The following is a 12,890-nucleotide window of genomic DNA, read 5'->3' as shown; positions in this document are numbered from 1 at the left end:
AAAGAACTGCTCTTCATTTGCAAACAAGCCCAATACAACGGTTTTGAACCAAAAATAATAAACAAAATAATTGGTAAATTCAAACAGAAATTACAAACTAATCTAACACCCGAAACAAAAAAGAAAGACAAATATTCCAAGTTCACGTTCAATAACCCTAACTTATATAAAATAAAACTTATATAAAATATAATTATAACATTGCATATTCAACCAGCAATAATACAAAGCATAAATTACTTAATTACAATAGTGTTAATTCCCTAGGAGAAACCAACATTCTGAATCAGGAGTTTATAAATTGAAGTGTCATCAATGTAAAAAAAAGTTATGTCAGACAAACAGGGCGCAGTTGTATTGTAAGATACCAGGAGCATGTCAGTGCTGAAAGACATAAAAAATTTCTGCGATGGGCCAACACACGAGTTCAACCGGGCATCAATTCACAGCCATAGAGCAGGATTTAACTATATTGCATAAAATAAACAAAGGAGCTCTCCGTAATACATTATAAAATCTATATATTTATTTAGAACATAAAAAGCAATCAGGACAATAACCTAAATGAAACTATTGACAATAGAAACCCTATATTTGAAGGGACATTATCAAGTCTTGAAATTTTAGGCAAAAGACACAATACAAATAGTAAAAGGACAAATAAGACCGAGCCTCCGCCATTTTGTACATCCCCTCTCCCCACCCCTTCTAAAGTTGAAGCTGTGACAGTAACCGACACGCCCCCTCCCCTCTCCGCAGCCTTGCTTCCCCGTAAGGAACACACACACACCATTACTATACTAGACGCAAAGTTGCATTTAACGTCCCTCCAGGGTCACAGTAGAATTGGAGTCTAACAACAGCAAGGTAAAGAAATTTTTTATACATTTAGTTATTACGTAAAGACACATGTTTTCAAACAAATTCCCATTTCCGTATTTTATTTCATTTCAGAAATTGAAACGAAGCTTCCTTCACAAAAATTGATCAGCAATCAGCTTCAAAGTTGCACATTACTCAATCAAAGGCACTATAAGCAAACTCATAATATAACACAACTTACCTGGAAGGAACGGAAGAAAAACTTTCAATAATTTGAACAGTGTTATGAAGTCAAACATTTTTAAAACTTTTAACCGCATACAGACATTTTAATGTAGCAAAATGAAAATTTTTTTTAACAACTATTCAAATGAATAGACATAGTTTTTAAGCTAACCAACTATGTAATCATCCGTTCTCATATCATTAACACACTAACCCCTACATTGTTTTTAATATCATTTAATTTAATTGGTATTTTAGTAGTTTTTAAGTGAATCAATATACCTGCAAATTAACGTGTTTAAAATCTTAGCAATTCACCTAAGCTACAATAACAGCTGAGGATGTTCCTAAATAAGGAACGAAACATGTACTGTTGACAAATAAAAATTTGCCAAAAGGCAAATAAAGTATCAAAACGGTGGAAGAATTTTAATATTGTAAAACTTAGTGACTGCAGGAAACACTCGAACGCATACTAGCCAATGACGCAATTACTACTGATCTCGTCATCCGCTTTATGTGCGACAGTGGACTTATGAAGGGTATATAAATTACAAGTGTACTGTCCCTCAGGGAACGCACGTTCCCTTTTGATTCATTAGTAATTTTTTTCGGCCTAATTCTATCATTGTTTTTGTTTTGTACTGCATTTCCAAATTCCTTTGTTGAATAAATAATTTGTTTTTTATTTTAAATTTCTTTTCCACTAATTTGTTTAGAGAGGATGATTACCTCGTACTTCCTCTTCAAACAAAAATCACCACCATCACTCTTCTCCTCATGTGAACTTTGTTGATTGTTTTAAACCAAGGCAAAAACACTAATACTACACCATTATTCATATCATAGGACGTTCTTTACTAGATCTAGCAATGTTTTATATTTATAATCATATTAATATTAGATAATATGGTATATTACTGCAACTAAGTAGCGTAAGAACTGAGGAGTGCACGTCTCTAGACCAACAATCCACACTGATAAAAATGCCAGGACATTTGCATAAACTCACCTGTGTATTTACATAACGTTTTATCAACTCAGATCTAAAGTTTTAATGTGGAATGCAAGAATACCATGAACATTTCCAAGTTGAAGAACATTGTATTTTAACAAATTATGTTATTTATGAGTAGAATAGTGAAGTTTTAAGTCTCAAATGCAGGTCATGTCAACTTTGATTGTTTCAAAACCATGAGAAAAACACCACATTAGTACTATAACACAATTATTCATATCATGTGACATTCTTTATTAGATTTAGTGATGTTTTATAATTATATGTTAGGTTAACATTAGATTATATGATCAGCTGAGGATGACCTCAAAGGTGGTCGAAACCAGTGCTGTATATTAATAAGACAAAATAAAGTGTTGATTATGTGGAAGGTTCCCATCTTTATAATGGTGTATATTAAACATCAATACGGACATGAAAGTAATAGATTATAATAGGTCTTATGGCAACGATGGTACAGGAGAGGGCTAGGAGAGCGAAGGAAGCGGCTGTGGACTTAATTAAGGTACATCCCCAGCATTTGCCTGGTGTGGCAATGGGAACCACGGGGAACCATCTTCAGGGCTGCCGACAGTGGGGTTCGAACCTACTATCTCCTGAATACTAGATACTGCCCGCACTTAAGCGACTGCAGCTATCGAGTTCGGTCCCGTTTCTTCTGACAGATAGCGTACTTGCGGCAGTACTTCAACATGGCATCTGTACAGTAAGTGATGGACGTTACAAGCAGCGTGTCGTCATTGAAATTCTCACAGTGGAGCAAGAAATGGTTGGAAACATTCATGTACAGTTTATGAAGCATCAGCAGTAAACAGAAGTATAATTAGTCGCTGGGCACACAGGGTGAGGCCATCTGAAAGCGGATTGGCAGAGCTCCATGATTTGCAGCGGTTGGGGAGAGCATCTGACAAGGTGCAGTGTGCTGATGTGCTCATTCGTGAGGACCGACACAGAACGACTGGGCAGTTGATGCGGGAGCTGTCAATCAGCAAAGGAAGTGCGGGTGTAATCATCAATGCTCTTGATTATGCAAAAAATTGTTCACGATGGGTTCTGCGCCATCTTACAGAGGAACACAAAACTCTCGGAAAAAAACATTTCTTCTGAGTTGCTGTGATGTTTTGAAGCTGACGGGGAAGCCTTCTTGTCGCAGATTTTGACAGGTGATTAAACCGGGGTTCACCATTTTTAACCCGAAACAAAATGGTAATCGATGGAATGGCACCATCCTAACACTCCAGAGAAGAAAAAAATTCAAAGTAACTGCTTCCGCTGGTAAGGTCATCATCACTGTTTTGGGACTGTGATGGTGTCATATTGATTGATATGATCCCGAGAGGCACCATTATTAATTCTGAGGCATGTGTGAACACATTAACCAAACTCAGGAAGTGCTTCCAACAGCTTGGACATCATAACAACCCAGGTGGTTATTTGCTTCAACATAATGCATGCCCTCACACAAATTTGAGAACTGCGGAGCACATCAAGAAACAGGATTGGATAGTGTTACCCCATCCACCCTATAGGCCTGACATGGCTCCCTCTGACTTTCACTTATTTGGGCCATTCAAGAATGCCATTCGTGGGAGACATTTTGAGGATGACGAAGAGGTGATTCGCACAGTGAAAAAATGGCATCGTGAACAGAACAAGGAGTGCTACTGACAGGGCAAACATGCCCTTGTGTTTTGCTGCAGGAAGGCCAGAGAACAGGCAGGAAACTGTGTGGAAAAATAGGGAGTGTAGAAGAAACATCATTCTTGTGTATAAGTTTCATTGTGTTCAATAAATAATTGTTGAAGAAACAAAATGTGGTGCATTAGTTTCTGGGCTACCCTCGTATTAAGCCAGCAAGGAGTTAATGGCACTTTATAAGGAGATTCCTCGTTCAACCAGAGATAAGTGTCGTAGACTGCTATCTCTTGAGCTTTTTGAGTACTACGTGTGCCAGTAACTCTGTGTTTTAGACTATTTAATATCGTAAATTCTGTTCAGAGACAACTTGTTCTATGAGCTTGCATCCGGGAGATAGTAGGTTCGAATCCCACTATCGGCAGCCCTGAAAATGGTTTTCTGTGGTTTCCCATTTTCACACCAGGCAAATGCTGGGGCTGTACCTTAATTAAGGCCACGGCCGCTTCCTTCCAACTCCTAGGCCTTTCATACCCCATCGTCGCCATAAGACCTATCTGTGTCGGCGCGACGTAAAGCCCCTAGCAAAAAAAAAGACAACTTGTTGGATAATTCCAGTCTGAGGGTTAATGTACCTCTGTCCATGCACTTTGCCAATAAATTATTTTGTTATGTTGTGAAAGTAACCAGCGGGAATTAAGAAATATATGTTATCATTAGTCAATTGATCTCGTACTAAGGGCATAGAAGTTTACCTTTTTATTGGCTGATAAAAGAAACCTCCGTAAATTAGAAATCTCTTGCAGTGTACGCCTTCTTTCCAGTTGTGCTTGAACAGACATTTTTAACCACTTACTTTCTGTGTCAGGAATTGTACGGTTAGAGAGACGTGCAGATTGGTGCAAAAGACTTGGAATTTTACAAACAAGATAAGAAATTTGTTACAACACATGATTTGCTGAATTCCTCAGCTAGTAAGGTGCTTTAGCAGACTTCACAATCCTAGGTCTTAATGCATGAATTCTTGCTAAAAATATTTAAAGGGGGGGGGGGGGAGGTTTGTTTTGAAAAATGAAATGTTAAAATGGTGGTTGGGAAAATTATGAAGCTAGGCTATCGTAGATGAAGTGTGCGACTGCCTTAACTGAATTAGAAAGTCCCAGTTATAGATTCTTATCAAACTGATGCAATTCCTAAGAATGAGTGCTATGGTAGGTAAGACAAGGCTAAAATTAGTTCCGCAAATGACTGGTTCCAATAAGAAAGAAATTTTTACCTCTCGAAAAACTACTTTTCTGGTTGACTCTGCATTTTCTTTCAAAGAACTGTGGAAATAGGCTCTCTATTGTACTAAGCAAACATTTCATATTTACAAACATTGAATGCTTATTTAATGTGAAAATGTATGGAACAAATGGCATTGAGTTTTCAGCTTTTTAAGCATCTACAAAGAAGTTTCTGATTTTATTATTCATCATTGAAACTCTGTAAAGGATGTCTTGAAATGATTGTTTTTTTTTTAAATGATGTGTGATAGTTTTTCATTCTGAATATTGTGCACGATTTATCTCACAAGAGCTATTTCTTAGGACCTTGGGGCAATTGGCAAGCCATATTGCTGTTGGTGTTGGAGATAAACTGCAGGTGTATTATGGGCCAACCCATGAATCAAAAGTCACTTATGAGGCCAAGGTAAGTTGTTGGGTTTATTACTTAGCATGAAGTGTATTGGCATGCAGGCGAGGGAGTCTACACGTTAACTTAATCTATGCATGCTCCTTTCCTGTGGTATATCAGTAAATTGTAACATTAAATAATCTTGTGGGAGTTGTGTGTATGTGTAGCAGAGTGGTATACTTTGATTGACTATTTATTATGCTTTAGGGAAAAACCATTTTCTGCACAGTATATATTGCCAAATTATTTGCACTGCTACTTACAACTTAAGCTCTGCTACCATGTTACTTTTTAAACTTCTTTTATGAAATGTCACTGTAAGATTCTTGCTAGTAGTTAAAATTATGCATTGTAATATCTTCTAATTTCAATGAAATACTAGCAGAAGTACCCGTTCGTCGTACGGGTTATCAGAAACTGGCTTTAGTTACTCATGCTATCGGTGTGACTGACGTCATGAGATATTTATATCACTGGTGTATTTACTTAAGTACGTAGGAATTTTGTCATGTTTGGAATTATAGTGTATCTTCTTCTTTTCTTCATGGGGCCTCTAAATATTAGTTCCTAATTAGCGTCGACCTCTAAGATCTTTTGCTGCCATGTTTTTCCTTCATTCCCACCCAGATATACCTGCTCCCTTCACAAAGCTGCAGGTTTAGTGTAAGCATACTTCTGCTAGATAGTACCACAAATATAAATATTATTGAATGTATTTGTTTGATCCGACATTTCGTAACTATTACAAATGATCAAGGAAATACGCGATGCATAAAAGAAACTACTATAATTATCGAAAATTATAATTCTCATGTCGCACATCATAAAATGTATCTGAGTATAAAGGTTGAGAAATTTTTTCAAGTCAAGGTTTTCATTGTTACAATGATCGTAAAAGTGGACCACAATATCGGCACTAATAACATCAGTGATCCTACTACTCTTTTATTTGATAGAAAATAGTTTAAACTATAGGTAACGGACTCCGCAAAATGCTGAAACCTAAGCCAGTACGTAAAAACGGAGGTCCGTCGGCAACCGCTGTTCGCTGTACTAAGGAGATCTCCGGGGCTATTCTTTTTATGCTTCACTCCCTTTTCATCCACGCCCAAAGGAGTGCTATGAGCGTCTTACACAACAGTATATTTTTTCCATATAGTAAGTCATATGTGTATCAATTTTGGTTGGCAGCTATGCCCAGGCGTACATTCATAATCTAGCTGCTGTAGAATCCTGGAGCTGACGTTGCCATGGTTACGGCCGTTCGTTTCTTTATCCGATTCCTAGAGCAGGGAGAGTGTAGTTCCAATATCTCCATAACGGCCCTGTACGACAAATTCGATTTCGCTTATATTAGCCTATATTATTTTAATATTTTAATATCTGCCGTCGTTGCCCCACCCCCCACTCGAATTGTTTTGAAAATAAAATACAGCCCATGTTACTCACTGGCAATATAGCTTTCTGTACGTGAAGTCATTTTTAAATTGGTTCAGTAGTTTTTGAGTCTATCCGTTACAAATATGCAATTTTTTTCCTCTTTATAATATTAGTATAGAAGCATAGATTACATCCCTACACATACGGTTGCCGTCAGGAAGGGCATCCAGCCGTAAAACAGGGTCAAATTCTCATGTGCGACACAGTTCGTAGTCTAACCTCACAGGTGAGGGTAAAGCGATAGAAGAAGAAGAAGAAGAAGAAGAAGATGCTCATATTTAAAAATTCACACGCTTTTTTATTCTTTTCACCCCCTTAAGTGGATTTTCCAAAAAGTGTGTGTTCATTTTTATTAAGATATTCAGAGTACCAATTTTAGAGTCTGTAACATCTTCATCTTAGCACACGAGGTCGAAACACAGGCAACCAAGAATGAGTTAGCTGGAGAATTTATAATGTCCAATAACGGACCATTATATTGGTATTATATATGTACCCTCATATAAATAATTCAACTGCTTCCTCACTTCTTTACACACACACACACACACACACACACACACACACACACACACACACACACACACACACACACACCCTTAAATGGATTTTGTGAAAACGAATATTTGTGTTCTTTTATTTTTAAAGGTGATTCCAAATATCAATATTCATGTCTGTAACATGTTAAGTTTTCGTGATTTATTGTAGATAATTTCGCTGCTGTAGAATCCTGGAGCTGACGTTGCCATGGTTACGGCAGTTCATTACTTTATCCGATTCCTAGAGGAGGGTAGTGTGGTGCCAGTATCTCCGTAACGGTTGGTTTTAGGCCTTAAAACATGGTTTTCGGGCCCATACGGCTTACAGAGTTTTGTTCTTTGCGTCAAGAAGATTAAATTGAGCTTTGTCTCGTCCTTATATGACAAATTCGATATTTTGCCTATATTAGCCTATTATTTTTATATTTCCCCCCTGTGGCCCCCCACCTCGAATTGTTTTGAAAATAAAATACAGCCCATGTTACTCACTCGCAATGTAGCTTTCTACAGGTGAAGTAATTTTTAAAATCGGTTCAGTATTTTTTGAGTTTATTTGTTACAAACAAACAAATTTTTGCTCTTTATAATATTAGTATAGATGAAAGATAGGTACAATAGAAATACTTTTAACCCTTCTGGTTGACTCTCCCAGCCCTCACTGTTAGTGAAAGAAGCAAATCTATTTGTATAGAATTTTGAATTTGTAAACCATAATGTTTGTCAAAGCCCATCCTTTACTTACAAAAATTTGTCTGGAGAGTTGAGTAAATGGTGAAAAGAGTTTTAGCAACTTACTCATGATGTAATATTGAGAAAATTTCAACAAATATATTATTTAGTGTTTAGCTGAGTATTCTTACATTTTCATATCTTTTTTGCAATTTGTTGAAATCTATTTAAGCACAGTGCTCAGTGGTCTAAAAGCTATTTGAAGGTAAACATTTGTCACCTTTATAAGAACCGCAATCACCTCTTTGTGAAACGGGCAGTCAGTACTCAATTGTGTTTAAATGCATCTCGAAATCTGGTTACATCACATATGTGTAAGTGATCAGTGCTTCTACTTTCGACCATAAGCAAATGCATTAACCATGTTACATTCTTTATGCTGTAGATTGATTATGCATGTATATAGGTTTTAACATTTTTATGTTTATTTTCTATTGTCGAAAACAGCAACACCATGTGATCCAGATGATAATTTTTATCTTCTTAAAGTTGGCAGTTAAAGATCAGATCAGAAATTATATTAGGCTACAACACAGCAGACTGAACAACAGTGAGCAACGGGCAACCAAAATAACTCCACATCAAAACGTAGTTGTTAGGAATGTGAAAGTTTGAAATGTCGCAATGTGTGCAACTGGACTACACAAGAGTGACTGAATGGGTGACTATATTTCTAGAAGATAGATCTCAGAGAATTAAGAGTACACAAAGCTTTATCTGACCCTGTATTAATTAAGAGGGGAATTCCTCAAGGCAGTATTACTGGACCTTTACGTTTTCTTAAGTGGAATCAGAGATAAGGCTTTTTGCGGATGATGTTTAGAGTAATAAATATGTTACAAGATTGTGAAAAACTGCAAAATGACGTGGATAGTGTAGCAAAGCGATGTGAACTGTGCTCGGCGTCATCAGCAGAAAATCTTGACTGTCCATGAGAAAGGCTTCTTAAAAACCGACTTTCGAAATCGGACATTATAACAGAAGTGGACTGTATCCGCAACTGTGAATAATAATTAGGTTTAGTTTTCTCTATAGTTAAGAGTTGAATTTAAGCGATATTTGCATTTATTGATAATGTGCTCTATAAATGCATTACCATACCCGTTATATTTAGTTATGAAGCAATTCATATTCAGTTCTTTATTTAAATTTTCTTTACTTAATGGCATACTGAATGCCCGGTCTACCATACTGCTGTAGATAGCACATTTGTGTGGTTTGGGATAGAATTTTTCTTGATGGTAGTGGCTGTCTGTGTCGGTTTCCTATAAATTTAGTATTCTATAGAAAACGGGAGTCTGTTTTAACATGAGATCGAGAAAATTTGTTTCTATTTGACTCTGAATCCGGAGTGAACTTTATCTGCGGATCAATATTGCTTAAATTTTTAAGAGAGGAGACTGCATTAGTAATTCTTTTGCCAAGGATGACGAGGGTATCATCCACAAATCTGGCCCAGTATTTTATGTTCACGAAGTCACTATCGTAATTAATTGCCGTATGCTCTAAATAGTCAGTATATATTTCCGCTAATATCCCCGAGGCCGGCGACCATCCTGCTGGTTTATGCAATTATTAAAACCAGTTTCAAAATTTTCATAAAATCTTGGATTTAGAATTTACTGCGGTTCCTATAAAAAATTTTAAGTTGTTTTGGATAATAGGAAATAGTTTCTTAGTATTAATGCTCAGATACATATTTATGTCAAAAGAATGTAACTAGTGGAAAGGTTGTATTTCAAAGCGATCTAGTTTTCTTAATTAACTCAATGCTATCCTTCACAGACTTATTCGACAGAAAATTATAATTCTTTTTTAGAAATTTCTGGATAAATTGTGTTAATTTATACAATGGGCTTGGCCTATAATTGATTATGGGGCATATGTGGACACCGGTCTTATTGATCTTATGTACAGCTTTTGCTGCTGGTAGTCCGGGGTTCATGGTTATTATTTTTGTCTTCTCTTGTTCTGTAAATAAAAATGACGTATTTTTTAGGGTTGATTTTAGGAGACGTATCTGTTGGGTCGGATCCTTTTTAATCGCAAGAAAAGCACTTCTTGAAAAATTCTTTATTTTATTTCCCGATGTAATCTGTTTTTTTTTTTTCCAATCTGCTGCAGTGATAATAAGGTTCTTATCTTTAATTTCCTTTTTGAGGTTTATTATCTGTTCCCGTTCTACAAAATATTCTTGGTTCCTATTCTTACTAGTAAGTAATGTTTATTTTTTATGCATGGATTTTATTCAGTTTCCCCCTAATATCAAATCTGCCCTTATCTTGTATTTTTGGGGACATTTTATTAACAGCTACTTCCGATTTTATAATCAATTTGGTAGTGGCATTGATTATATTCGTATTCAGCCAATTGTGTTTGGGTCTTTTTCTAATATCTTGATGTCCTGCTCTGTTAGGTTGTTTTTGACAAATTTATAACGGGAGGGTGAAATTTCTCATTCAAGTTGTTTAAATGGTTATGATTTATTGTTTTTCTTTTTGTACTCCTGTTTTCCATCGCTTTAGCCCTAAGATGTGTTGAGCTTCTTCCCTAATATGAGCTTTTCTTAGCTAATTCTTTGAACAATTTACTATTAACCTCGTCAAGGAAAATGTTCCATTGAGCATTTCAAAGGAGGCTTGCTGCCTCAGGGTGTCTTGTATCTAGTTGGTTATTGTATAAGAATTTGATTTCGTTCTTAATCCGTATCTTATTAACTTTATTTTGAGTACTCTTCTGTTCAGGTCAGTTTTGGTGTCTTTTGATGTTCACTTTGAGGAAGTTTGGCATCAGGTTATGTTTTAAAGACTGAATAAGAAATAAATGTCCTTGCCCAATTTTGCATTTTTAATTTTATGGTTCCTATAATGATAGGCCTTGAATTTTGCTTGGTGAGCTTCGTTACTCAAAGATATAAACTTCATTTTTTGTTTCCATATTGATCTGAGATCACAGAGATAAGTTTTTTTAAGGTTCAACGTTTCCAATACAAATTACGAGTTGTATAAGATATTATTTACAACATTTATTTAATAATGGTACCGGTTTCGTCATTCAAATGTCATCAGCCATAAATCGCATTAATCACACAATTGAGAAAGGACATAATAATTAAAATAGACATTGTGACACATTAATTCATACATAGATTTTACCAATAAATGATTAATTTAAAAAAATTTAATTAAAATTTTTGACATATACAAACACTTATTTTTCCAGAAATTTTTAAAAAAGAATTATAATTTTCTGTCGAATTGGTCTGTGAAGAATACCATTGAGTTAATTAAAATCTAGATGGCTTTGAAATACAACCTTTCCTCTCGTTACATTCTTTCGACATAACAAATATGTATCCGAGCATTAATACTACGAAAATATTTCCTATTATCCAAAACAATTTAAATAAATATAGCAACCTCAGTAAATTTGAAATCCAAGATTTCATAGAAATTTTGGAACTAGTAGTTAAAAATAATTTTTCGGTTTTAATAATTGCCTATACCAGCAGGATGGTTTGGCTGTTGGGTGACCGGCCTCGAGGATATTAGCGGAAATATATATATTGACTATTTAGAGCATACAGCAATTAATAACGATAGTGACTTTGCAAACATAAAATTCTGGGCCAGATTTGTGGATAACACTCTCGTCATCCTTGTTGAAAGAATTACCGATGCAGTCTCCACTCTTAACAATTGTTGCAAATTTGATCCACAGATAAAGTTCACTCTGGAATCTGAGTCAAATGGAAACATAAATTTTCTCCATCTCACGTTAAACAGACTCCCTTCTTCTATAGAATACAAAATTTACAGGAAACCGACACAGACAGCCACTACCATCAGAAAAAATTCTTTCCATCCCAAACCACACAAATGTGCTACCTACAGCAGTAATGGTAAACCGGACATTCAGTATACTACTAAATAAAGAAAATTTAAATAAGGAACTGAATACAATTCGCTTCATAGCTAAGTATAACGCGTATGATAATGCATTTGTAGAGCGCATTATCAATAAACGCAGGTATCGCTTAAATTCGACTCTAACTATAGAGAAAACTAAACCTGATCATTATTCAACCTTCACTTTCAGTGAAGATATTTGTAGCATTGCATATACTTTGAAGAAACATAATACTAAAATTGCGTATCGAACTGATAATAGAAATGTGGATATCATATATAATGCCAGTTAAATAAATAAAACTGACATTTATCAAAAGTCGGGCATCCACAGATTCCATTGTCTAAACTGTGAGTCTCCGTATATCGGGCAAACGGGGCGCCGCTGGTGAAATCTTCTTTTCACTGCGTCTGTGTATTTGTCACCTTCCCAGATATTCCACTTCATAAAAACAAATGAACACATTTGGAGCTTGCTGCTACAAAAAGAACATCACACACTCATCTCATGGCTACGTCACTTTCACAGCTTTTTGGACGTAGTACAAAATCTTACACTGTTCTGGCATGAAGGACAGTTATTCTCCCTACCTTAGCAGTAGCTATTGCCATTGTTCCACAGAATCATCCTTCCAGCCCTTCCCTCAAGAATGAGAAGCTTTTCCCCTCGCTTGACCAATACACACAAAAGAATCTTCTGGGATGACTATCTGCACAAGTCTGCACTGCCATATCACAGTATTATTCCGTTCCATTGATGCTCTGCATCCATTCATACTCTCATACCAGAATCCCAAGTTCTTTTCCACAGTATTCAAGGCATATTTGCTTCTGTGGAAGAAATCACTTTCTCTAAGGGATTGCAGTAATTTAGCTCTAGTGGGATGCGCCTTGCAA

At 35.9% G+C, this 12,890-nt stretch overlaps 1 protein-coding gene across 3 annotated transcripts in view; it reads left to right on the top strand.

Annotated features, from left to right (window-relative positions):
* The window catches only part of htk (hat-trick), a 564,009-nt gene that overhangs the window by 308,319 nt on the left and 242,800 nt on the right, over positions 1 to 12,890 (top strand). For all 3 annotated transcript variants that reach the window (XM_067137785.2, XM_067137784.2, XM_067137786.2), the window contains exon 15: positions 5,290 to 5,392. In XM_067137785.2, the coding sequence (XP_066993886.2) occupies positions 5,290 to 5,392 (103 nt within the window). The remainder of the gene's footprint in view (positions 1 to 5,289; positions 5,393 to 12,890) is intronic.

This window comes from Anabrus simplex, chromosome 1 (genome assembly GCF_040414725.1).
Source record: "Anabrus simplex isolate iqAnaSimp1 chromosome 1, ASM4041472v1, whole genome shotgun sequence".
Classification (NCBI taxonomy): domain Eukaryota; kingdom Metazoa; phylum Arthropoda; class Insecta; order Orthoptera; family Tettigoniidae; genus Anabrus; species Anabrus simplex.
The sequence above is the reverse complement of the archived record's forward strand: the minus strand, read 5'-3'. Positions and strand labels throughout refer to the sequence as shown.